At 39.2% G+C, this 25,542-nt stretch overlaps 2 protein-coding genes across 2 annotated transcripts; one reads left to right on the plus strand and one right to left on the minus strand.

Annotated features, from left to right (window-relative positions):
* Window positions 1–257: 257 nt before the first annotated feature.
* On the plus strand, window positions 258–6,186 carry moto (minamoto). The gene is made up of 8 exons (XM_059348289.1): window positions 258–332; window positions 606–711; window positions 1,966–2,126; window positions 2,255–2,359; window positions 2,559–4,077; window positions 4,244–4,378; window positions 4,780–4,957; window positions 5,037–6,186. Exons 2-8 carry the CDS (start codon window positions 649–651, stop codon window positions 5,225–5,227), a joined length of 2,352 nt encoding a protein of 783 aa, XP_059204272.1. The 5' UTR covers window positions 258–332; window positions 606–648; the 3' UTR covers window positions 5,228–6,186.
* Window positions 6,187–7,319: 1,133 nt separating this feature from the next.
* On the minus strand, window positions 7,320–14,510 carry ccdc43 (coiled-coil domain containing 43). The gene is made up of 6 exons (XM_059348290.1): window positions 14,034–14,510; window positions 13,584–13,807; window positions 10,843–10,936; window positions 9,948–10,083; window positions 9,407–9,462; window positions 7,320–7,650 (listed from the first exon to the last, which is right to left on the minus strand). The coding sequence occupies exons 2-6, from the start codon at window positions 13,755–13,757 to the stop codon at window positions 7,463–7,465; spliced, it is 648 nt and encodes a 215-aa protein (XP_059204273.1). The 5' UTR covers window positions 13,758–13,807; window positions 14,034–14,510; the 3' UTR covers window positions 7,320–7,462.
* Window positions 14,511–25,542: the final 11,032 nt, after the last annotated feature.

The following is a 25,542-nucleotide window of genomic DNA, read 5'->3' on the forward strand; positions in this document are numbered from 1 at the left end:
TTACTTAGAAACAGTCTGAGTAAAGATTACAAACACTTTCTGTGTGGAAAAACTTGCCTAGCTTTTTTAAAGTAAATGTCACTGCAATTTTTTTCAGTGTATTTACATCACTTTATGGTTGCTATGCGCTCCCAAGCCCATCTTGATGTTAATTGGACAAAAAAAAATAGAATTCGTCAAGCTCAGCCAATGAGCGACCAGGTCGCGAGGGCAACATCGAACTTTTGCAACGGGCTGTGGGGGGCTGGGGACACGAGACCACTTGAGGATAATGTATGGACAGTGAAGAAAACTGTTAATCCACGAAAGTCGACGTTATTAAACAAACGCAGGTATGTAAGTCCTGTATTTTACTCGGATAAATTGGTTTGTCTAGCCGAAGTCAACCAAATTTGATTGGCAGTGAAGCAGTTTTAATATAGGCGACAGTTTGGTCAGAGTTAGCCGAAGCAGCATCGACAGACTGCTAGCTTGATCCACTAACGATAACGGCAAAGTTAGTTAGTTGAATAGCAGTTAGCTTATACATTGTTGTGTTATCCCAAACCTCTCTGTTACATAAGGTGATATTGAATACTAACAATGAGTACCTTGTGCTTTACCAGATACGTGATGGAGTAAAGAAGTTAAAGTTCAGCAGAGTTCAGAATGGCTTTTGACGGACATCAGACTACATTTGCAAGTTCACTCTTTCCAACATACCAGCGTCAGGTAAGATATCGTCACACTGTTAAAATAATCGCCTAACTAATTTTTTCAAGTTTTGCAGGAAACACAAAAAACTTCACCAAAAGTGTAACATGACATTTATTGATCATTTCACTCAAAAAGGATGTAACAAAGGATGGCGATTGGCATAGTAATAACACTATGTAGTATAGTATAGTATAGTAAATTATGTAATTTAAGAGAAATAAATGACTGGCAATTTTTTTTGAACATGCCTTTTTGACTTAAGCAAGATGTGGTAACACTTTATTTTGAAGGTCTCTACATAAGAGTCACACAAGCCTGTCAGAAACATGACATGACAAGTATCATGAGCATTAATGTTACTTCAAAGTGTCATTCATGTTCATGACACATCCCATGTCAATTGGGCAATTCATGGTGGAAAAGTGCCATATCATGAACAAGACCTTATAATTCAGCTGTTTTACCCTTAAAAAATCAACATAACATGAAATGAATAGATTTTTGAAGTGAATTTGTATGAGGTACTTATCCATAGTGTATTACCTAACTTTATAGTAGATGGCGTTCAGCAAGCCCATAATTTGTAAGGCGGCCAGGAGTACAAGCCACCGGGGGCAGCGGCAAAATGTATTTTAAACACCTAAAAAAGACCCCCTTCAAAAAACAGTTTACTTGTATAATAGATTGTTATGATTTCATAATTTTTTGCCATAAGCCCTGTCTAAGTTTACCCAAGGGAACTGCTTTTTTAAATGTATTTATTTTTTTACTGTTTTTTGCTGTGTGACCACTAGGTAAAGCAGTGAAAATATTCTAAATATATAGAATACACTTAACCTGATATTGATTTTTGTAAGTACACCTTTCCTGCCTGCTTCTCCAAACTGAAACAGATTGAAGGATTAAAAAAATAAACACATTAATCTCTCTCTCAATCATATGGCTTGTAAAATACCAGAAAATACTGAAAATTAAAATTTCCTATCACTCAAGGTGATATCTTTTGTCTGACCTACAGTCAAAGTAGTTGCTTACTTATCGTTTATCAATTGACTACTTGATTAATGAACTAACTATTTGAGCTTTACTTGTCTCATTTTGTTTTTACATTCTGTCTCAGCAGTATTTTTTAATAGTTTGAAAGCCCTGGGCCTCTACAATAACTCTTGAAATGTGCATAAATCTGCTTTGTGTGAGAAAAAATACAGTAGTTAAGTTTTTATTCAGGTGAACTTCAGGTTGATTGACCTTTGCTTCTCTCTCTTTCAGGCCAGTGTAAATAAAGGTGGTGGAAACAATGGTAGCGTGGCATTGCCCTTCAGTGTCTCACTGCAGGAGCAGAAAACATTACCCTACATGCCCTGGACTCACAATGCTCATGATGACCCCTATAGCTTTATCAATGGTGCACAGAACAGCATTAAGAGCAGGTATTCAGTTTTAACTATATTTAGGTTAAGTTTGTGGTTATTCACATGTGAGGCAATCACAATCAAACTCTTAAATGAATGCTCTCAAAAAAAAACCCCACTCAGGATACAATTTTTTTTTCTTGCAGGAAACCTACTGACAGTTCTGACTGTGATGGGGAGACTGATCTACAGGGCCTAGTATCAAATATTTTGGATGAAGCAGATTCACAGGACAGCTACTACAGCGAAGGGTATGTCAAAGTTTAAAGTTTTCACATTGTAGGGTTAGGTGTGCATTACAGTATGTATTGCATGATTTATGTATATATATATATATATATATATATATATATATATTGTTTTTATATTCATCTTTTAATAATATATTTCATATATGTTGTAGTAGTGTTATAAACACAAATATTAAAGGAAGTCCTTGATTGTTTTTAGGAGCCTACCAACATGTAATCCTGTCTGGTCACCAAAGACGTTGACCGAAGAACTGCTACAGTATTTTCAATCAGAGGCTAAAACGCAAAATACTCCCACCTTTCGCCCAAATTATGTATCCCATGAGGCTTTCAGTAAAGCACAGGGACAGTCAGTGGACAAACATGTTGAAGAGTATCAGCAGCCCAATGGCCTTTCTACCAATCAGCAATGGCTTTTTCATTTGCCTAATGGAGACCAGGACAGCAACAACCGCCGACCTCAGAAACTGCCACCAGGTCTACCAGTGCCCAACACAGAAAACACATACTTGTCACAGGTGCAACAAAGCAAATATGACAATATGCAAGCTGTGAAAGCCAGAGAAAATAGTCAACCTGTAAATAATTTACCTGACCTCAGTAATGTCCTTAGGTCTCGTAGTGAAATGAACAGCTCATGCTTTCATTCTTGTTATGAAGACCAGTACACCCAGAGCAGCACAAAGCCCAACAGTAATGAGCAGTTATGGCCACAGGACATTAACCAACTGGTCAGCAGTTTTCAGTCGTTCATGGCTGGTGAGCATGATAGCTTATGTTGTGGAGACTTTCCAAACATTCACAGGCAGACAGTGGGCATGCAGCATGAAGACAGCATGGTTGAACAATGGAAAATCACCAGTCCTGCAATGTCAACACAAAGTACTCCTGCAATGCAGACCCCAAAACAGCTGCCGGGAGATTATGGGACAGTGCAGATGGAAAGAAATGCAGTAAGGAAACAGACATTTAATCGTGATGCCTGTCAAGATCTACCTGGTTTCAGCTCACAAAACACAGAGTACTACCAGCCACGCAAGCAATTCTCTGCATCTTTAAACCTACCAAACCAATACCAAAGCAACATGACCATGCACAGAGAGAAAACTTCACCCCCCATTAACATGAACCAGTATTCAAGGCATCACATCCAGCAGGGCATGATGCAGAGCAAGCTCAGACCACAGATGCAGAGAGAAAATAAGAGGGTGCATATGTCTGGCATTCTAGGAGATGGCTTCTCTGCAAGACCCCTAACCAACACTCACATGAGAGGGGGAGATAAGAAACAGGCCCTCTCACAAAACCCAATCTTCGACCACCTGGGGAGCATGCAGACGAGATTTAATGGAGAAAACAGCATGGCCAGTGTAGGGAATACACAGCAGCTCATGCCTTTCATATATCCTGGGAGTGACCCCAGACTATACCCCAGTGTGCCCATCAACCCGTCTAACTTCAGCTCCAGATCCACACTGCCCTATGGAAGTGGTGTCCCTGGCATGGATGTGGGTGATATGTCAGCCAATGAGTTTGCAACTTTCAACTCCTATGTTGGCGACATGATGACCTGCAGAGGGGAGAGCACTTATCATGGCATGGCCCCAGCCATGACAACTTCAATGGTGATGAATCAAGGAGGACCAGTGATCCAGCTTTCCTTCTACCTGGACGAGTGTTATGAGCAGTGGAGGTGTTTGGAGAGGGAGAGAAGGAGGGTATGCTTTCTAAATTTCATTTCGTGTCAAGAATACAAACATATTATCACGCCGTTTATGTTCAGATGAGCGCTGCAAATTATATTATATATTTTGTTAGTTATGTAGTATGTTGCTGTTGTGCAAGTGTTAGGTTATCATGTTCTCCCTTGTGTTTTAATTTCAGACAGAGTTTATCTTCACCAAGACATTTCTTGGAAAAAAGACTGCAGCAGTTGTCAACACTAACCTACCCAAAACTCCACCAAATCCCACAAGAGTCGACCACCTCATTGTAAATCAGATGAGGGAACAAGCAAGGGTGAGACCTCTAAATTAATTGCGTCCATACTGCCATCTACAGGTTTTTTTTGTCACGGCAGCCCCATTATGTTCTCAAGGTGATATTTGCATATTTATTTTGCACAAGCATCAGTTTTATCAAGAGAAAACTCCTAACTTTTGATACAGTGTCTTGAAGTTTTTTATTTTATTTTATTGTATGTAATAAAAACCAGACGCACAGTACAACTGAGACCTAAATACCGTGGGTAATCTTTTGTAATTTCTTGTTGATCAGTCAACTTTTTCTATACAGTTATTGTATGACGGCTTATTAATAGGCACCGTGTTCTTGTATGTAGAAAATCACATTGAGACATTTTTCACTAAGACTGAGGGGGGGGGGGGGGTATGAGCAATTATGACGGTATTGTGTTGCAGGTGGTAAGCCTTCTGGACAGAATGGAGCGTCTGTGCAATACTCCGCTCCATATCAGCATCCACACCGCAGTGAACGCGCATCATATGGCTGTTTGCATCACCCAGGTGAGACGCAAGGAGGAGATTGCCAGCATGTCCAAACACCAGCGGCAGAGAGCTTATTTCACAGAGGACAAAGGTAACTCGTACTGCAATGGTCGCCATATGTTCCTCTCTCTCTCAACTGCTGCGGGCCCTAACTCGTTTCTGTTTCATAGACACCCTGTTGCTGGTCATCGCGCTGAAGGACCTCGCTGCTACCACAAGGAAGCTCCGCACGGCCCTGTGGTGTGCTCTCCAGATGACACTACCGAAACCTGTCAAGAGGCAGGACCACCATGTTAACAAGGAGGCCACACACACAGAGAGGGGCTCCTCTCCGTTTGAGGGATACTCTTTTAAGTTATGATTTAGCAGGCAACAGAATGCCCTGATTATAAAGCAACAGGGTGATATGAACTAATGTTACCTGCAAGTTTATAGAGATCTTTTACCTGCAACACAGTGATCACTGCAGAATAGGAGATGAGCAATTTGATGCTTGATGATGGCTGATCTCTTTTGACACCCAGAAGCTTCAAAAGGCTGCCTTTTGTTTTGCAGGAATTGCATTGCATTGCATTGTTTCATTTAATTAGTGTCAGTTCCAAATTAACGTGAATCTTGCTCCATCACCGTTGTATTTAAAGGCACTATTTATGAGGAAGATTTCGGTGAATTCTTCAGTTTTACTTATTTATTGGAAGGTAATTGAACCTCGGTTCTTGGTATTCCCTAGCAATAATTGAATCATAAAGGCAGTAGTTTAATAAAACATGCTTAATTTTAAAAATGTTTTCTAAAAATTTCCAATTGATTAGCTTCAGTTTTCTTATGTAACCTTAACATACTGTAATCAGAAAAAGTTTGAACTGTCAGATACTCTAACTTTAGTGGAAAAAAAGTTCAGTATTTTAAATTTAAACATATTAATCAAATTTCAACTAAACACATAAACATTCCTATCAGTGACATATAACATAGGTAAGTTAAAACAAAATCTTCTGTTTAGTCATTCCCTCTGTATCAGTTGTTTAATTTTAACATGCTAATTTATAAAATGTTTTCTGAAATGTTTCACTTAATTTCAGATAGTTGTTAGTCTTTTTTTCTCTCAACACTAATCACAAAACTGTTTTATCTGCAATTTGGTCAAAAGTTTGAACTGTAACAAAAGATACTGGCACTTAAAGGTGCAGCATGTTTAATTTAAATGTATTAATCACACTTAATCTCTGATTATTTTCAGATAGTATTATCAGATATTATTATCAGTGTGACACTTTGTCAGCCAGGGACCAAAGCTTGTGTCCTTTACAAAGCTACGTCAAGCAACATTTTTCTAGCAGCATTATATTCCCTGACTGCTTTGTGAATACGAGTTGTTCCATGCCTGTCATTTTAATGTGTATGTAGTGTTTTTTTATTCTCTGTTACTTGTTCTATAAAAGGAAATAAAGCACTACAAATTGCTGAAAATGTTTTTTTTTAATAATTTCAAAAGATGATGAACCTCATTTATTAACATTCAAAGTATGGTACATGACATATTTGAGGTACAATTATTATAACCACTCCTTTGTTGTTTATTCTCAGTCAAAATGCATAGACAGTAAAACTAAAGGATCAAAACAGAAACAGTTTCACTTTCCTTACAAGTTGTGCAGAATGAAAGGCATATTGGCACAGAGGATAATAGCAGAAACTCTGAAGTTGCTTTTCAAGCATTCCTCCACTTTTACCATGATCGATCTAATTTGTGTTTTAAGTGAATACTTTGATCATTACAGGGGTAACTGTGTCAAAGCTTAGCCAAAGCATGTTTCACACTTGCTGCAACAACATATCAACAGAGACTTAAAGAGATAGTGCACATCATATTTTTGTTGAGTTGTATGAGGTTCTTATCAACAGTGTATTCCCTACAGTAGATGGTGGATGGCTCAGCCCCAGTGTGGAGAAGCACACAGACCAAAGTACATTGACAAAAGTAGTGACTTTACCTCACAGAACATGGCAGTTGCTGGTCTACCAATGCATCAATCAGTAAGCTGTGAAAATATTCTTAATATAGTGTACTTACTTAGACATGTTGAATTTTTAAGGTGGGTGTTTTTAGGTGCTGCTGCACTCTCATCACCAGCAGAACATCGCTTAGCTTCCCTGTCGGTTCTCCAAACTGGGTTGTGCCGACTTCCCACTACTGTAGGGAATACACTGACTACAGACAAGTATCTCATACAACCCCACTTTAAAAAATCTGATCTATCCTTTTAACCAAGCAATGTTTATTTGATCGATGACATAACAAACACTGACACCGTCACGATTATCATCATATAAAGAGTTGCCGCTCTATTCCTAGACCACCTCTTTCCTCAGAATGCAAGAAAAATCAGGATTTGGGACCTGCACAATATCCAGAAAATTTGTTCTTAACCTATATAAAGAGAAAGCAATAAACATGGAAGGTCTGATGAAGACATGTTCATATATTGAATGTGTCAATGAGGTTCAGCTATTAAGAGACGCTGACTGTCATTTTTTTTTTCCATTTGTCTCATAACAAAATCTTTCCACATACAAAGTGTCCTTTCGCTTAGTTTTATCTCCTGCGTTCACCTTTCTGTGTACGCTTCTTCTCCTTCTCTTTCCTGTCTTGTTTGGCCAGTTTGTCCTTCTCCCGCTGCATCTTGTCCCCTTCCTTCTTCTTCTGTGCATCTTCACGGGCCTGATCCCGCTTTTGCTTTTGTCTGTTCAGCACCTCTTCCACGTTGGTGTTCTTAAACAGGGCTGACACTTTCAGTAAAGGAAAGCAGGATGAAAACAAAAGCACTTTGCTAATTTATAATACATTTTTCTTGTAAGCAGTGGCTTCCTCCATGGTTTCCTGCCATGGACACTATGCCTGTTCAATCTTTTGCATATGGTAGACTAATGCAGCTATTCTCAACCTTGGTGTCGGGACCCCAATTGGGGTCGCGAGATGATTTCTGGGGGTCGCCAAATCATTTTGGAAGTCAGCTCTGTCTCCACTGTGTTAAAGCGTTCATGTGTTAATGTGTTTTTGGTCACTTAATGTCTTTTTTTGGTCATTTTGTGGGTTTTTTTGTTTGTCATTTTGTGTCTTTGTGTCTTTTTTGGTCATTCTGTGTCTTTTTTTGATAATTTTGTGGTCAATTTGTGTCTTTTTTGGTCATTTTGTTTCATTTTTTGGTCATTTTCTGTCTTTTCTGGTCATTTTGTGTTTTTTTTTTTGGTCATTTTGTGTCTTTTTTTGATAATTTTGTGGACAATTTGTCTTTTTTGGTCATTTTGTTTCCTTTTTTGGTCATTTTCTGTCTTTTTGGGTGATCTGAACTGTGCGTGTGAGATTCTGTTCAGTGAGCGGGGGTCGCGGACAACATGCATGTTAAATTGGGGGTCGCGACTCAAAAAGGTTGAGAACTACTGGACTAATGAATAGAGATGTTAACCGCCTTCAAATTTGCCTTCAAGTCTTTTGCTGTTACTCAAGGGTTCTCTTTTACCTCACTAAGCATTCTTCATCAACTTGGCTGGGTGCCCACTTCTAGGGAGAGCAGCTACAGCACTAAATCGTCTCCATTTGTGGACAATTAACAACTAACTGTGGACTGGTGAATACTTAAAGTCTTTGAGATTACTTTTTAACCCCTTCCAGTCTTATGCAAATCAATAATTCTTGGTCGTAGTTCTTCCGAGATCCCTTTTCTTTTTTTGCGAGGCGTGGTTCACATCAGCAGATGCTTGTTGTGAATAGCAAACTCAAAAATGTTCAGTGTTTTTTTTTATAGGTCAGAGTATCTCTACACCTCAGTCAAATCTCATTTCATTGATTGGACCTCAGGTTTGCTAATTTCTGACTCCAATTAGCTCTTGATGGAGTCATTAGCATAAGGGTTAGCCTTACTTTTTTCAACCAGCACTATGAATGTTTCATGTATGTGTTCAATGCAACCTGGTCTCACAGAAATCCGTGAAATAGCCACGGATTTCGCTTAACTCAAAATCCGTGGAATAGCCACGGAATCGCTCAAATTTCTGTGAAACTGACACGGATTTCGCTACAATGCAAGTTAAAGACAGTTAATAAGTTTTCCTATTGGTTTGTTCCAAGTCACGTGACTTTCAAGGTTCTGGCGGTCAGAACAAAAAACATGGCGGACAGTTCTCTCATTTTTAGTGAAAAAATTAATATTTTGATTTTGTTTCTGCATAAAAATGGATTTTGATCACATTTCTAGCGAGAAATATATGTTTTATTTTCTAAATATTCACTCAGTGAATGTACATAATCACTTTGTGGTGAAGATCGATTGAGCGATTCCGTGGCTATTTCACGGATTTCTGTGAGACCATGTTGGTTCAATGAATAGAATACAATTCAATTTGTCTGTACTTGGTACTTATATGAAGATCAGATCACATTTTATGACAAAGTAATGCAGAAAACTAGGTCATTTCAAAAGATCATTAGTAACAGTGGATTTCACGTGATCCTAAATGATAACAGCTTCAGGAAGGATACATTTATCATTTGGAACAGGGTTATTTCCACACGGTGGCTCCTCTTCTTCAGCTTCAGTGCTTTTGTCAAGGAAAAAACTGACATCTTAAGGATCATGAAGGTCTGAAGGAAACATTCACTGGATTAAACAACATATAACAATAGTCTTCTATGAAAATATGAAACCATGTTAAGTTGAACTCAAATATGTTCATACATCTGCATTGAACGTCATGGTAAAATTTATGCTTACCTCGTATACTCTTCTATAATCATGTAACTCTTTTTATAATCATACCTTGTACTACTTAATATATATTATAATCATGTTAATATACATTATAATCATGTTAGGATGAATGACTTCATGTTATTATCTGTGTAAATGCTGTAATGATGTAATTGTGTAATAATTGTTTGATTTAATGTGGACCCCAGGAAGAATAGTCTTCATCTCTATGAAGACTAATGGGGATCCAAAGGATACAATAAACAATAAACAATATAACATGGTTACTAAAAAGGAAACACTGCAACACATAAGTTTTAAAATAAAGGATATTCCTCATCGTCTGTGACATTAGCGTATTGAGCGAGGAGGGCTTCTTTCCTTTTCTTCGACTCCTCGGACACCTCCTTTTGTTTCACCACAATCTGAGCTTGTTTTTCTATCATACTGGCAATGGCCTGGACTTCAGCTGCAGGAAAGAAAATACACAACACAGCTACACTGTAAATAAACCACAAAAACATGTAGTACCTTCACTTGCATTTCACTGTCAATATGAAGGTACATGAACAGAAGGCCATCCATCTGAGCCGGAGACTCCATACAGCATATATATCCTTATGGCTATGTACACAGTAAACAAGCTCTTTCCAGTAATAACACTGACAAAACAAACTGGGCAGAAATCACTTTTTTTGGCATTAACATTTCATCAAACCTCCAAACTTTCTGCAGTCTAAGGAACTGTTTTTGTTTATTATTTTTTTTAGGGAGATGTTGATCTCTCTGTGAGACTTAAGTGTCTTTGTGCACTCTGCTCCAAACTCAAAGCAAATGATTTTAAACTCAAAGAGCTAATCCCTCTGTAAGTTTAACTGGTATTGATGACAGACTCAGTAGCAAGCTGTCTTTGCTGTGTTTAGACAAGGTTTAAATAAGATGATGAGCCTGCTGCTGGCTTTATTATGGACTTCTGAAATGCTTATATGAATTCTTATATGATCATATAACTTTTATTGCAAAGTTTGACTGCATTGTTTTATGTTGTTCTTACTTTTATTGATTTATGGCTGCATCATAACTATACAGTGCTGTATGCAGATTTGTCAAGGTGCTGCCAACCTTTATACCTTGTTCCCTGAACTTTTATTTCAAACTGACAATGTCATAAAATATCTTACATTTTAATCAGATTGTGAATATGGATGAATCAAAGTTACATAAATACCATCATCAGCATCACTTTTGGCTGCTGATCTGTTGCGACAATCTGTCCACTCTTTGATGATCTGTTTGCAGACATCTTCCACGGTGTCCTCGTCCTGCACACAAAGGACAAATAACAGTTAAGTGCAAGTAACAGCTAATTGTATACACTCAGGAGCCGACTATCCATCCAGGGGCTGTATTCATAAGACATCTTAGTACAAAAAGTTGCTTCTAGTGATGAAATTCTAAGAAAAGAACCTGGTAGAAATAAAAGTTATTCACAGAGCATCTTAGCCTTTTATAGAGGAGAAAAACTTCAGAAGGGGGAGTTTTAGGAGGCTGATGAGTTTCTTAGGCAGAGGTGAAGATGTCTGACAGACAATGAGTCAGGAGAAATATTCTCCAAATACTGAATGACTAGATCATGCAAAGATGTTTGTGGTCGATGCACTCACATCTCCCACCCAACAGAATAACACTAGAACACCAGAAATGCAAGTGATCACAACACTAAAATATCTGACAACTGAAAAAATGCAACAGTGCAGCAGCATTGACTTGGGTATCAAATAGAATAAACACAATTACCAGCCTTGTAAATAAACATAAGCAAATAAATATAAAAAAATATCCTTAATGCAGGACATTTAAAATATATATATTTTGGCAACTTTGCCCCCCCCCCCCCCCCCCCCCCCCCCCAAAAAAAAATGTTTTAATGTATTTTTCTTTTAAAAAAAGCAAGTGATGCAAAAGGTTGCTGTGCTTTTAATGAGAAGTGAGCCCTGATATAAATGCATGCAGCAAAAAAAGGCATAAAAAGCATACTTTGGCCATTTCCCAAAAAACTTATGTCAATAAGCTACTGCACAAGTAGATGTTTTCAAACCTTCGTGGGCTACTTTCAAGGTATGGCTTAGAATTTACTTAGCAGATATATATATATATATACACTACCGGTCAAAAGTTTATTATTGAAATTCAAGCAGTTCAAGTCAAATGAACAGCTTGAAAGGGTACAAAGGGAAGTGGTGAACTGCCAGAGGTAAATAAAAAAGGTAAGCTTAACCAAAACTGAAAAATAATGTACATTTCAGAATTATACAAGTAGGCCTTTTTCAGGGAACAAGAAATGGGTTAACAACTTAACTCTATGGAGTCTTGGGCTATTTTGTCCATTTTTGAATTCTTTTCATGTCTTTGTAAGTCATTTTGTGTCTTTTTTTTGGTCATTTTGTGTCTTTTTTTAGTCCAACATAAAATGTGATTTTGAATCTTTTTTTTACTTTCAAAACACTATCATGCTCAATAAAGAATTTTAAATGTTGCAAATGTGCATTAATTTCAGAGTACACTGAGACATTAAACTGCATCATTTTCAATTAAATTCCAGAAAAGTTGGTGTGTTCTAAAACTTTTGACCAGTAGTGTGTGTGTATATATATATATATATATATATAATAACAACAGTATAATTACACCATGTCTCAACAGAAACTATTCTATGATTAGACCTATCTATTTCATTGCCCAATCTATGCCCATTTTCACTAAGAGTGCATTTTTCTTTTCTTTTTTTGATTAACCAATTACACTTTTTACAAGAATGTGTCATACAAAGCAATCAGGGTCAACCACAGCATTTTAGTAAAAGTTGCTGTCCCTTTGCTCTGAGAATTTTCTTAAATCCCAAGCTAGGACTCCTTGCATCAGGCTAAATTAGGAGGTCTGTCAGAGGCTTGTGAATGCAGCCCCAGATATTAATGGCCAGGCTTCATTACAGCCTGTTATTAGGAGATGAGGCATAGACAGACGAGCTCCTCCAGCACATGATGCACACTCATATTCTGTTTGTCTTTCAGAGCCATGACTTGTCAAATTGCACAAAAACATTTGACAGAAAATGTACAGTTTTTGCATTATGCGAATTCTCTGCACAGTAACTATTATACCTATACAGTTAATAACAGCCAAAGCTTCACTCTCTCTCACACACATACACACACACACACACACACACACACACACACACACACACACACACACACACACACACACACACACACAAACACACACTTAACGTTAGATACTGCAGTGTAATGTGTGCTAATGTGAAATTTTCATCTATTTATTCAGCTTCATTGTTCAGCTCCGGCATGCCACCAGCCAAGAATTGTGCTTGTGGTAATCAAATTATTGTCTCAATCTGATTACTCTGTTGTTGTGTACATGCAAGTAAACACAGTCAGTGTATGGCTGGAAATACTCCGCTTCTCTATAATTGCACATAAAGGTGTTGTTTATTTTGTACTTAAGTTCCCAATTAAAAAATAAACTACGTTCACACAAAAGTGTACAAAAATAGGCTGGTAGAAGTCTGCCAAAGATCATTTAAACACACATGCACACATAGAAGGTTAGATACAGCAGTATAACTAAACAGGTGTGCCAATAGTTAACCAATTCCTGAAATACATCTATACTTAATTGGACTTGTTCCGATCAGAGTTTGAGAAAACACGTAAAAGAAGTGAAGGCAGTACAGCTACAGACATGTAGCTGAACTGGAGTATACGAGTCATGAGAGAAAAACAGCTTATCGTGTTTGGACTTTGGTTGAAGAGACACCAGCGCGTCTAACGTCGCTATTAGGCTCCATGAATGCCAGCTGACATGAGCCCGGCAGAGAAGACAGACAGCAACACATGAGACAGCACACAGCGGCGAGTCTGAGCGGGACATGCCGCTGCGGATATTCACCAGAAATGCGGATAAAATCCCTTGAAGCACTTCTTCTTTCTCCTCGTCGCTCTCGTCTTCCTGCAGGACGCCTAAAATGTAGGCCCCGTACACCTCCCGGTCCACTTCCAGCGAGTCCAGCCGATCATTTAGCCAGCTTTCAAACTCCCCGGCGTCTGTCGCGGGCGCAGCCATCTTGGCCCTTTCGGGTCTTTCGGCAGCACACGGCTGTCCTTTCTCACTGCCTGTCGGAAAAAGCAAGAAAAATTAAATAAAAAACCACGTGTTTTGACATTTCAGCGTTTTATTTGCGTACAAGAGACAGCAAAAAGGCATAAAAAGCATACTTTGGCCATTTCCCCAAAAAAACTTAGTATTTAGCAAAGTATTTGCAGCTGTCAGCACAAAAAGCTGGAAGAAAAGCGACAAACAAAACTGTAAGTCATGATTTTAGCTAGCTAAACAACTTACCCTTTTTGTTGTTTCAGCAACTTGCAACTTTTGAAAAACATTCATTTCTACAATCATACCACCAGTTTATATATATTTCTGCAGCGCTTTATCTTGGAAAAGGGCATAACTCCCTTAAAAACATTTAAAATGTGTATTTCTGCATCAATTCAATCTGTTACATGTATTAAATGTAACTTTAAAAAAGTTTTGAGCTCGTTGTCACAGCCAAATAGCGTCCAAATTGAAAGGTGTACTTAAAATGTCATAATAAATAAATGTCCAAATACTACACATTGATGTAAATTAAGATAATTGCCTTTTTGAAAAAATAAATCGTAATCAATCAATTCTACTAGTATTAGTTTTTTAAATTTAAGTTTTTAAAGTTTATATCTTATTCTTACAGCCAAATGGTGTCCAAAGTGAAAGCTGTACTCGATTAACTTGGAGAAATTAATAAAATTACATTTCTGTAAGTTAAGAACTGGCTTATCCTGTGAAAAAAAATATTTCTAATGCTAGCCATGAATGCTTCTTTCTGACCACAGCATTTCTTGTACCTCACATCTAATATTTGTCCTTGAAATGCACAATACTGGCCTTCTACACCCATTCCCTATCTCTTTTTCTTCCTCTGTCTCCTTAACAAATCACCACAAATACAGACATTTTCCTGCTCCCCCCTCTGATGTCTACCTGTTCCACATCAAGAACTTTTGGTAGCTCTGCAGACGATATCCGCTACATCACAGTTTGTGGTCTACAAACATAGGTCTTGTCAACTGTCCATTTCAATGAAAAATGGCTGTGGTTAACTTTTCCATGCTGCTAGTCTGGCTTGTAGAATTTATATCAGCAGCCAAAATTTCAATCAGTGCAAAACGCAGAGTGTTGGCAGTCACATAAAGTGCCCTGGGAGACTGCCACAAATCCAAGTTCTCAACTGAAAATTAATGTTTCGATTGTCCCGCAGTTAACAGGAAGTACTTGTGCGCTCACTCGTAGGCTTTGGCCATGCCAGTGCTAGTTAATTGAAATGTTGATTTTTTTTTCTTCAAAAATAATCAGCTATTCTTATTTAAATTCAGTGGGCAGCTGGCAATCAGACAGCCTTTGGCAGAAAATAATCATCACATGTCAATATGTTGAAAAACTATTTGCTTCCACCATTAAAGGAGAACACCTTTGAGGATGAATTTCATTGTAAAGAAATCAGTTGCAATTTATCATTAGCGCTGAGTGAAAGGAATAGCTAACATATTAGTTAAGATTGCATTTATTTTTTACCATTCACCACTTTATCACTGGGGTCCTTGCCTGTGCAGCTGTCATAGTCAAATCAAGAATAAAACAGTGAGACGATCTGCCTTCGGCCACTGGGTGGAAGTAGAGGACACAAATTTGGTTCCTCATCCCTCCTGATAGAGACAGAGGATAGCTGAGTCTTGGATTTAGTTTCCTGACAGTAGTTTGGAGCTTATTTAGTATGTGATTCATTGCAAATTGCTCCATGCATGTGCATCAGACTCCGTTTATTAAAGTATAGTTGTAAGCAGAGCTGTGGAGCAAGAAAATGCCCTGCCAGCTGTTTGTTCGTCCTCTTTCATTTGACACTGGGACAACAGACAACACCTCCCAGCTGTTTGAATACATTAAACAATGTTTCCATGTGAATGGCTTGATCCTGCTTCCAGAAAGCACTTTGAGCAAGGGGGTTATTATTTACTACCACCCCCCCCCCCCCCACCCCCCCCCCCACCCCCCCCACCCCTTACACAGACACACACACCCCCTAGTTATACCCCCCAACACACACATGCACACACACTCCTCTCCCACTGCTCCTACATAATGGCTTCACACGTCGCTGGCCTTGCAGTAATGAAGTGTGAAGCGTCTGTGACACCACGGGGAAGCTACCGTGTGGAACTGTACACTCTATTTTAGTGCACCACCTTCAATTCTTTACAGCCCAGATACATTGCTCATTGGTATTTAACACACTTTGTACTTTCTATAGGCGAGATTCAAACTAACTTTTAACAAACACCTATTTTACTGACTTACAGATAAATTAATGTCCGTTATGGCCAAGTCCTCGCCAAACCGGTTCGCACAATACTGATTAAGCCTGTCATCATCAAGAAAAGCTCCTTGTATGTCCTAATGTTCTTAAGTTGGAAGTTGCAAAAAGAGCAGTTTCAGCAACAACATAATTTCATGAGCCGTGCATGAAGAGTAGATGCTAGATCCCAACTACTTAGTATTGGCGATAGATTTATTTCCTACTACGGCAAAGGGATGACCTGCCCTTCATTGTGTCTGATTGGCTTACCTGGGAAATTCATGCACTAACCTTAACTAGTCTTAGTCCTCATGCTGAAAAGTAACAAACCCTCCACCCTTCAGTGGTTGGGATCTAGCATCTACCTTTTCGAACCAACCTTGCCCACTCACTTTCAGTTTGGTATGTCAGTTTGGGCTGGGTAATATACTTTTCTCCCAATTTGATGCTGTCACGAGACTTGGATGATGATTCTATTAGTTTTGCAATTTTTAAGTATTGCGACAATTTTTAAGTATTGCAATTCTGGAGGTATTATGTTTTATTACAATTCTGTTTACTTTTTTTCCAACACTGGACCATGGGAAAAAGTTGAATCATATACTTCTGTTTATGAGGCATATTTCCAAAAACAATGCCTATCACGTGTCAGCAGCATCGTATGTAAACGGCATAGAAATGTGGGAAATTAAACTGAATGGATAAAATTTGGATATACTTTCTGCAGTAAACTCAAACTGCCCCCTTTTTGTTTACAGAACACATATTGTATGACACAATAGTTAGCAAGTTGGTGCACCCCACAGTCCCTGTATCACACACACCATTGCACCATTGTTTTCCATTCTCTACTTACTTGCTTTGGCTTTTTGCTTGAACTGATCTATCGCTACATTACCTATAGACTACCAGAATAAAAGTGGTTACTTCCTTCCACCATGTGTTGACTTAAGTAAAGCCAAAGTCAATATGAATTACATGGATTCAGGCATTAAAAAATCAATTCCAAAGTTGTAAACCCAAAAAATCCAGATACTTCTTTACTTCTTCCAGATACTTTTAGTTTTCTTTTCCCCACCTCTAATGTAAGTATTCCTGTTTTATCCAATACCTTGACAGGCAGGAAGGGGGAAGAGGCCATCGTGACGGAGCAGCTGCTAGAACTATTGCGCAAAAGAAAAGGTTCTAAAGAAAAAGTACTTAATCTGTTTGTGATTTTATACAAATAGTGTTTTGCAGATTACATATTGGCCCAGAAAAAAAACTCTGTGCTCCTGCTCCATGTCCTAGGGCTGGGCAATGTGACCTCAAATCAATATCACAATTAATTGAACATTTTTGTATTACGAACTATTAAAGCTGCAATATATTTTCTTATGTAAGAGGGCATTTTTGGGATTTTAAAGAAATTAGGGAAACACACAGATTAACAATTTTATTTGTTGAATATTTAAAACTGAAATCAAAGCATAGCTTCAAATGAAAATGTCACATTTAGTTTTAAAGTAGAATCAACTTTTCTGAAACAGTGGAAAATAAATAACTTTCATTCCCTGCAAACAGTTTTTCCGCAGTGTTTACATTTGACTTTTTTTGGTTCTGTGTCGTCTTCCCTAAAGCCAAAATGTGTCCAAACGACAGACATGGATGACATTTTTCTTGGGTACAAGCTGCTGAAGTTGCTCAGTTGACTCTATATTTCAGTTTCCACATGACTCTGAAAATAATCAAAATAACCTTCATGGCCAACATTATCTCGTTTAGAGGTTCTGAATGTCTGATTTTTATTAATTTCTTTATTAATTGCTCAAGCCTGAAGTCTACCCATGCATTGAGTACTGCATTAAAAAAATGGCAGAAAGTAGTTCCAGTGCTTCACTTGATGTTTGAGGTGCCGATAGACATAAATATCCCACAATGAAAGTGAAGGGGCAGCTCAGTGCTGTAAGAAAGCTGTATACAGTGTGTGGGAAAGTAACGGCTCATAAACTATTGGTAAGAAAATGTGTACTTGTTTCAAAGTTTAAAAAAAAGTGTGCTTCCTAAGTTGCAGTTTCATTGATGTTGGCGCTCACTTGCCTTGTGTTATTGTAGCCAGTACAAGTACATTAATTTCATGTAGACTAACTGCCAAAATATTGCCTTGTTAACAGAGTGGTGTGCAAGTTTTAGGGAAACTGCCATTACAACAGGCTGGTGTATAGTCATATTTCAATGGCCCAGGGTCGATGCATAATGCCATTGCCTCTCTTAGTGCTGCATAGCTTTAGGACGCCTGTCCTATTTATATTGAGGGGCTGTGGATTGATGCGAAATGACGAGGGCCGCGAGGCTGCTGAGTGGGTGGGCATCCACATGCGCCGCTCCACAGGCAACCCTTTCCTTCTACACACACACACACACACACACACACACACACACACAGACGCACAGACACACACTTGTCTTCATGTCCCAGTGCCACCAGCCTTAGAACAGCCCTACAGTCTCAATGTGCAATGTCCTCTCTCTGTCAACATATCCTCTATCCCAACGTTAATGTGACAGAATATAACCAGAACCCAGAACAACCAGACAGTGCAGAGAAATGTAAAACAGCGTGTGTAACAGGCATGTTTCCTCATCTTGTCTAGCAGTTTGCTTCCTCATCACATGGCCGCTCCAACTTTCAAACGCTGACAGTAATTCTATTGAACAAGCCTGTTAAATAGTTCATTTCTCTCATACAGCGTCTTGGTCCACATATACGACGTCTGTGTTATATTGTACGAGGCAATTATAAGTGAAATAAAATGAATGGGAGCAGCAGCAATGTAATACTAGAATTGATGGCACCATTTAAGCGGTTAATTGTCCTAATTTCAGAGTCGACGTCAGTGATCCAACCTGTGAGACGTGAGGAGTGGGAGGAGACTAAGAGCCACTAACAGTAATTATGACGAACACACAACTTAATAATTCTAATAATACATTTGTTATTTTTCACTGTAAAGCCTTCTGTTCTTCTATTTTTATTCCCTTCCAACAAGTCACTCTCTCTCTCTCTCTTACACACACAGAGGCATGTATACTACACACACACACACACACACACACACACACTCTCATATACCCTTCTTTGCCACCCTTCCCACCCACACACACACTCTGACAGACACACAAACTCCATGTTTCTGTGTTGTGGGAAGAGACGCGAGAGTGAAAGCAAGAAGTCGGTTTAAGTCAGTGGTCTTGAAGTAATGCTTGACTCCTGCTGTCCATCCATCAGTGTCAGATTTCCATTATTAAACATTGCTGATTGCTTATCGATTCTGCGAGACAACATTAAGGATGTCAAATCTCGGTTGCCACGATTGTCTCACCGCATTTACTGTGTGAAGGGCTCACTGATTTCATGTTGGGAAAAGTTACTGAGCTCTTAAATTAGATTCATTTGACCTCTGTAGTATCGTTAATACACCACTAACGCATAAAGCAATAGTTCAATGTCTGGGGAAGTGTTTCATTCGCTCTCATGTCTGTACATTAAGCATGAGGTGACAAATAGCAGACGGTTATCTCCGTACAAAGACTGGAATAAAGAAATGTTTGCTTTGTTCTGTCCCAAATGCAATCCACTTCTTTGTCGTCCATCCAAATGTTTTTCAAACACAAAACCTTTTATGGATTGCTCACAAGAGCCACACATTGAAGTGTCATTTTTAGCATTCAGTGTCGGAAGAAGTACTCATATCAGATAAAAATAAAAGTATGACTATCACATTATAAAAAGAACTTGTAAAATGAAAAATTTTATCTTTTTTATTTGTATTGGAAGTAAAAGTACTTGTTCTGGATGAGGTCATGTTCTTGATTGATTGATCGATAAATAGTTAGGTCTATTAAAAGTGTTGTGACATACATTTTGTTTTTTGGGGCATTTTACGGCGGCCCTGACAGCTCACAGCGCTGCGACTTAAGGAAACACATGCAAATACACAAAACACAAGCAAATTGAGAAAACATCTTCATCAATTTGACAACACGAGCGCAGCATTTAGAAAACCTGCTGCAAAGACCACAACACAACTCAATAGGGTAACTCAGTTGTATCAGGCTTTAAAGTCTCCCGTCATGGGCTAGATTTTTTTTTTTTAAAGCCATGAGCCGAGAGGAGGAGCAGAAGTCTGGTTTTCCCTCAGGGTGCTTGAATTACAATATGGTAAAAAAAGTTAATATGTTTTTTTTGCCCCAAAACACCAAAAACAAAGTGTCTACTAGGGTTGTCACGATACTAAAATTTTCAACTCGATACCGATACTCAGGAAAATATTCGATACTCGATACCATTTTCGATACCACCAGGATAAAAACAAAGACCCCAAAATGTAACAGAAATATTTTTATTAACAAGAAAAATGCAACATGTAAAAATGAACAGAACCACAGGTTAAATATTTATAATAAAACTGTTGTGCAAGAAGAAACTGCAACTATGATAACAAGCTTCAGATACTCGATGCTTTTGAAAATGAGTATTGTATCCGGATACAACGTTTTAGTATCGATACTTTTTTGAGTATCGATACTTTTGACAACCCTAGTGTCTACTCCAGCTTCATGTAAAATCTTATTCAGGAGAAAAACTAAAGCAAATAAAGTGGGTGAGAAGTATTTCTCTCAAATATATACAGGAGAAGTATGACGAAGCATAAGAGGGAAAGCACCTCGGAGTAGGTGAGTGCTTATTTTGGTTCAGAGGTGGTGTCGATTAATCTTAAAAAGTTTAATCAAAAGTGAGGCGGTGTCTGACACCATGAGTCAGTGGTGTTGAAGCCAAATATAACTGGTTGTTGTTGATTTCCTCTCGTGCAATGGGAAGCTACCAGGTTTGTGACTCCAGTCTTAGACCTCTGATGGATAGAGAGGAATCATTAAATGAAAGATGCTTTGTTTGACGTGTTCAATGATCTGAACAGGCTTGCTTGGACGTCAGCTTCAGCGGCTGCATGGCGGTGATGCATGCTGGTTCACCAGTTTGGTGACTGCGTGTGTCTTTGGAGAAGAAAAATTAACTTGAGCTGATAACAAAGGGAATAATCTGGTTACGCCTAATGAGGGCTCTTATTAGTCGTTATGCATCTATCCAGTTGAGTGCGCTGGTGGTGGACTTCCCACATCTTCCTCTCAGGAGACTCAGAGCTTTCACTCCGCTCATCGAGCTTTTTAGTCTGAATTGTAGGCAATTAAAACTCTGCCATGTGGATGTGGAGAAAAGGTAATGAATATGGAACACTAACGTGGAGAAGTCCGCGGAGACAGCTCGTCGAGTTCTGAGGGTTCCTTTCTCCAAATCATCGGGAAGCACAAAGACCATTTGACAGGGTTTTTTTTCTCCTGTCCCTCGCTCGGCGTGCATATAACTCCCCAAATGGTGGCCCAGAGGTTTTAAAAATGCGAAGCCCATTCTTTCCAGGTTGTTGAACTTCCATGACCTCTGGCAGCGAGAGGAAACTTTTTTGTCGTGGGTTTGGCGCCCTGCCTGGCTGACCGTGCCAGCTCTCGCCGCTTCTGAGCAGAACAGAGGAGTGATGGGAAGGGAAGGTGGGGGGGGGCTGAGTGGATGTGTCTAGACAGCCAAGTGGAGGAGGGCAAATATTTAGCCATGCCACTTGGGGAGGGGATCCAGGCCTCCTCCCTCCACTAAGGCATGCCTCTTAGCCACAGAATCAGGCCATGTCTCCATCCTGCTCCCTGTGCTGCTTCACACTCTGTATTCAGGGTCACGGATCTCATTTCTTGGATAATATTTCAAGCTGGCCACAGATGGCGAATTAAATTGAAGACCTGGCTTGGATTGGGGCATAAAGGATGGATTTTGGGGGCTTCTCAGAGAGATCATATAAAAAAAGGAAATGGATACTGTAGATTTAGCTGTACTTAGGCTACTTTTAAGGGCCTGTGTAAATAAATGCATGAAATGCTGACTGAGTTGTCTGCTTACTGACAGCAGAACAACCCCCACAGCCATCACTTATTATCCACTGTGACACATCAGTCACCTCATTTTAAAATGAATTGTTATTTTGCTGAATGCAATTTCCCCCTCTTCCCCTGTACAAACGGTGTCAGGCTAATATCTGACAGTATATGTGTTTACATGCAAGCTCCAATATATTGTAATATTTCCCCAAACGCACCAGCAATCTAAGGAAATGCACATGGATTTTCTCCCCTCCTTTGCCACATTTGAATAAGTCCGTAATCAGACGAATTGCTGTCAGATGACTGCCTAACAAGGCTACTCAAATCAGGGTAAACATTGACTCAAGCGAATCAGCACATGACAGTTTATGGTGACACCATGTTGCCACGCTGACAACAATACACATCGTCCCATCACGCTTCCGGCAGGATGGTGACACAGAGGGGAAAGTAAAAGTTGGAGAGAGAGAAAGAGAGAGAGAGAGAGAGAGAGAGCAGTCCGGCGAGGCGTATGCTCAGTTGTTCACGCTGACTGCTGGTCGGCGCTGCAGACTGGCGCTGGTGTCGCGTCTGCTGATGGGCTGAGTCGACCCTGCTCTACTGGTAGCCGTCACTCACCCACACATCAGACAGCGCGGCGCAGTCTCACGCCACCTGTGTCTGTACGATGATCTGTCTCTCAGGCCATCTCCTCTTCATCTGGTCCCTCTGCTCAGAGCCAGTAAGAAGAGCTGCTTTTGTTCTAATGTTGGAGAGCTTAACACACACTCATGCATGTTGGAGAGGAAATACAGCAAAAAAAAAGGTCTTTTCTCTAAGCATCAGAAGCCATTGAACAGAGCCAAAATGAGCACTTGATTAATCAATAGTTTGATCGGCAGACAGGTGACAGGTTTGAATATAGATTCATCTTTAAAACAGAATTATCACCTTCACTGTTATATCACTGTAAATTTGGGCTTTTGGACTGTTTGGGACTATAGACTCATGATTAATTGATTAGAAAAAGGCACTTGATCGACCAAAATCAGACTTAGCAAGAATTTAAGGTCTTGTTCGTAAGAATTAACAAAAAATAAACTTAGGGTGGTACCGATGACAGATTTTCACAACAGTAATTCACAATAACAATATTATCAATTTAAAATTTGAAAAACGAATCAGTCAAATTCATCTTCAACTGTTTTATTGTATGCTTTGTCCTTTTTTGGGCCAAATTACACTCAAAATACGATTTTTTGGGAGGTGGAGAGAGTCAAACTGTACAAAATTGTACAAAAATAATGCTTAATGGGTGGTGAAAAGGCAAACACAATATTATTACCTGTGCATTATTACATAATGTCAGTATTTCATTTTTTAAATATCCTGGTTATCACCAGTACCGGTACATTGTGACACCATTCATAATTAAACAATTTCTTTGTTTATTTGCAAGTGTCTGTATTTTTCTAATGCTCCCATTCTTTTTACAGTTAAAATAAGCTTGCATATATTTCCAATTATGACATTTTGCCGTACACAGTAAATTTAAAGTAAAGTTCCACTGCTACAAGCTGAGGTTAAATAAAATGAACTTACTTTCAAGTCTGTTAATGATTGAAGGATTATTCTTGTGCCAATTTTAGGTTTATCAAACAGAGCAGCACCAATTAAAATCTCTGCAGATAATTGGTAATATGCCTAAACATAATCACTAATCTAGTTTAAGTTTTATGAGTTGTAAATGTATGTTAACAAGTGGTCAACGCCAAATGAAATGTATTTAACTATAATAAAAGCTAGTCACATAATAGATGGAAAGAAAGACAAGATAAAATGACAATAATTTGAAAAATCAAATGGGACGACAAATAAAATATAGAAAATAATACTTTGAAGACATGGATAAACAATAATTTACATATATATATGTAAAATTTTGCAATAAATACATATATTAAAATGAAGGTTGTGTGAATGAGTAACGAGAATGGAGATGGAGAGAGAATGGAATGAGATGGATGATAAATAAAAAAAATATGGCAATATATACTAGGTATGTTATACTAATCTAATATCTTAAATAGCTATTTCATTTTTGGTATTCAGCCTGAGAGGAAGTGCTGCTTAGTAAATTTTTAATTTATGAAAAAAAAAAAAGTCAACTGAGAGGAATCTTTAACTGACATTTACCTTTCAAAATAAAACTTGTAAACATACAGTGAGCTCTTTAAATTCGTCTTCACCGCCAGTTTCATCACATGTTCCCCCACCTTTCGCTGTACCAGTCCTAACAAAAGTCCTGGTGGGAGTGGATGAGGACATTTGTCTCCTCCTCTCTCTTCCCGAGCACATTTCTGCACAATTTGTGGAATTTTCAAAGCATCACATGAGCCTGATCTCATAAACACTGCATATAAATATGCAGAGTTAATGAAATCGTTTGTGTCACTTTCATGTAAAGCCTTGTAGGGCTCACCCATCTGTCTGAATGTGCTGTTACAGTGTGTGTCATCAGAGTCTACAACAGCAAATTACAGCTTATTAGTACCAATACCAGCAGTGACAACATTTATCAGGGAAAACATCTCCTACTCTCCCTAATTGTCCCCCTCAGGGCCCACTGTTATGTGGACCGGTATCGACGGCCAGGCAGTCATTAGGACATCACACTTGAGCTGACGAGCGGAGAATTCTGGGGACATGTCTACCCTGATTGGTTAATTTGATGTGAGTTGAGTGACACCGCGTCTGGAGCCGATGAGGTATTTATAGTCTGGGTAAAGATATCCAGACACCCCGCCTTAGTTTGTGTGCTGCCTGTTTGTGAACCCCTGATAGAGGGCTGGTGGTGAAAGCGAGGCGGGCCAGGACATGAATAGCTGGCGGGGAACAGGGTGCCGTAGGTGGAAAGGGCAGTGAAGTTTATGTGTCAAAGAACAAGAGATATTAAAGTCTTCCCGTCAGTCTCTCTCAGCCTGTGAGAGTGAGTGACAAAGGGCGCTAGTCAGCCCGGCCTGCATGAGCGTGTTGTTTTTTTTGTCTCTCCTCCACAATGAGATCTTGTCTGATACAGATACGCTGCCTGTCTGTCACTTTAACTCGCTGATATTTTGTCACTTTTGTCTGCGCGGTCAGTGCTGCGCGAGGCCGGCTCTTGGACCTTCACATGAATGCCTGTGTGTGTGTGTGTGTGTGTGTGTGTGTGTGATGTCAGATTGTGATCTCCAGTCAGGTAGAATCGTCCCCGCTGCTGCCCCTCGTTCATGGCGATACCTCCTTCCTGTCACCTTCCACTTCACGCTGCTAACATCCTCGGGGACTGACAGATAGGAATCAGCGTCTAAGCCAGGCTCTCAGTAGCTCAGCACCCGCTCAATGCCTGCTCCCAAATGCTGCGATTTTTTAAAAGGGCTTTGCCTCTAAACTCCGAGACACCTCCAAGCCCACATCTCCTGTTCTCAGGACTATCTACTACTGTGGGATTGCACACTAAAGCCTTCGCCTCAGGTGTCC

The sequence above is a fragment of the Centropristis striata genome, chromosome 13, assembly GCF_030273125.1.
Source record: "Centropristis striata isolate RG_2023a ecotype Rhode Island chromosome 13, C.striata_1.0, whole genome shotgun sequence".
NCBI classification, from domain to species: Eukaryota; Metazoa; Chordata; class Actinopteri; order Perciformes; family Serranidae; genus Centropristis; species Centropristis striata.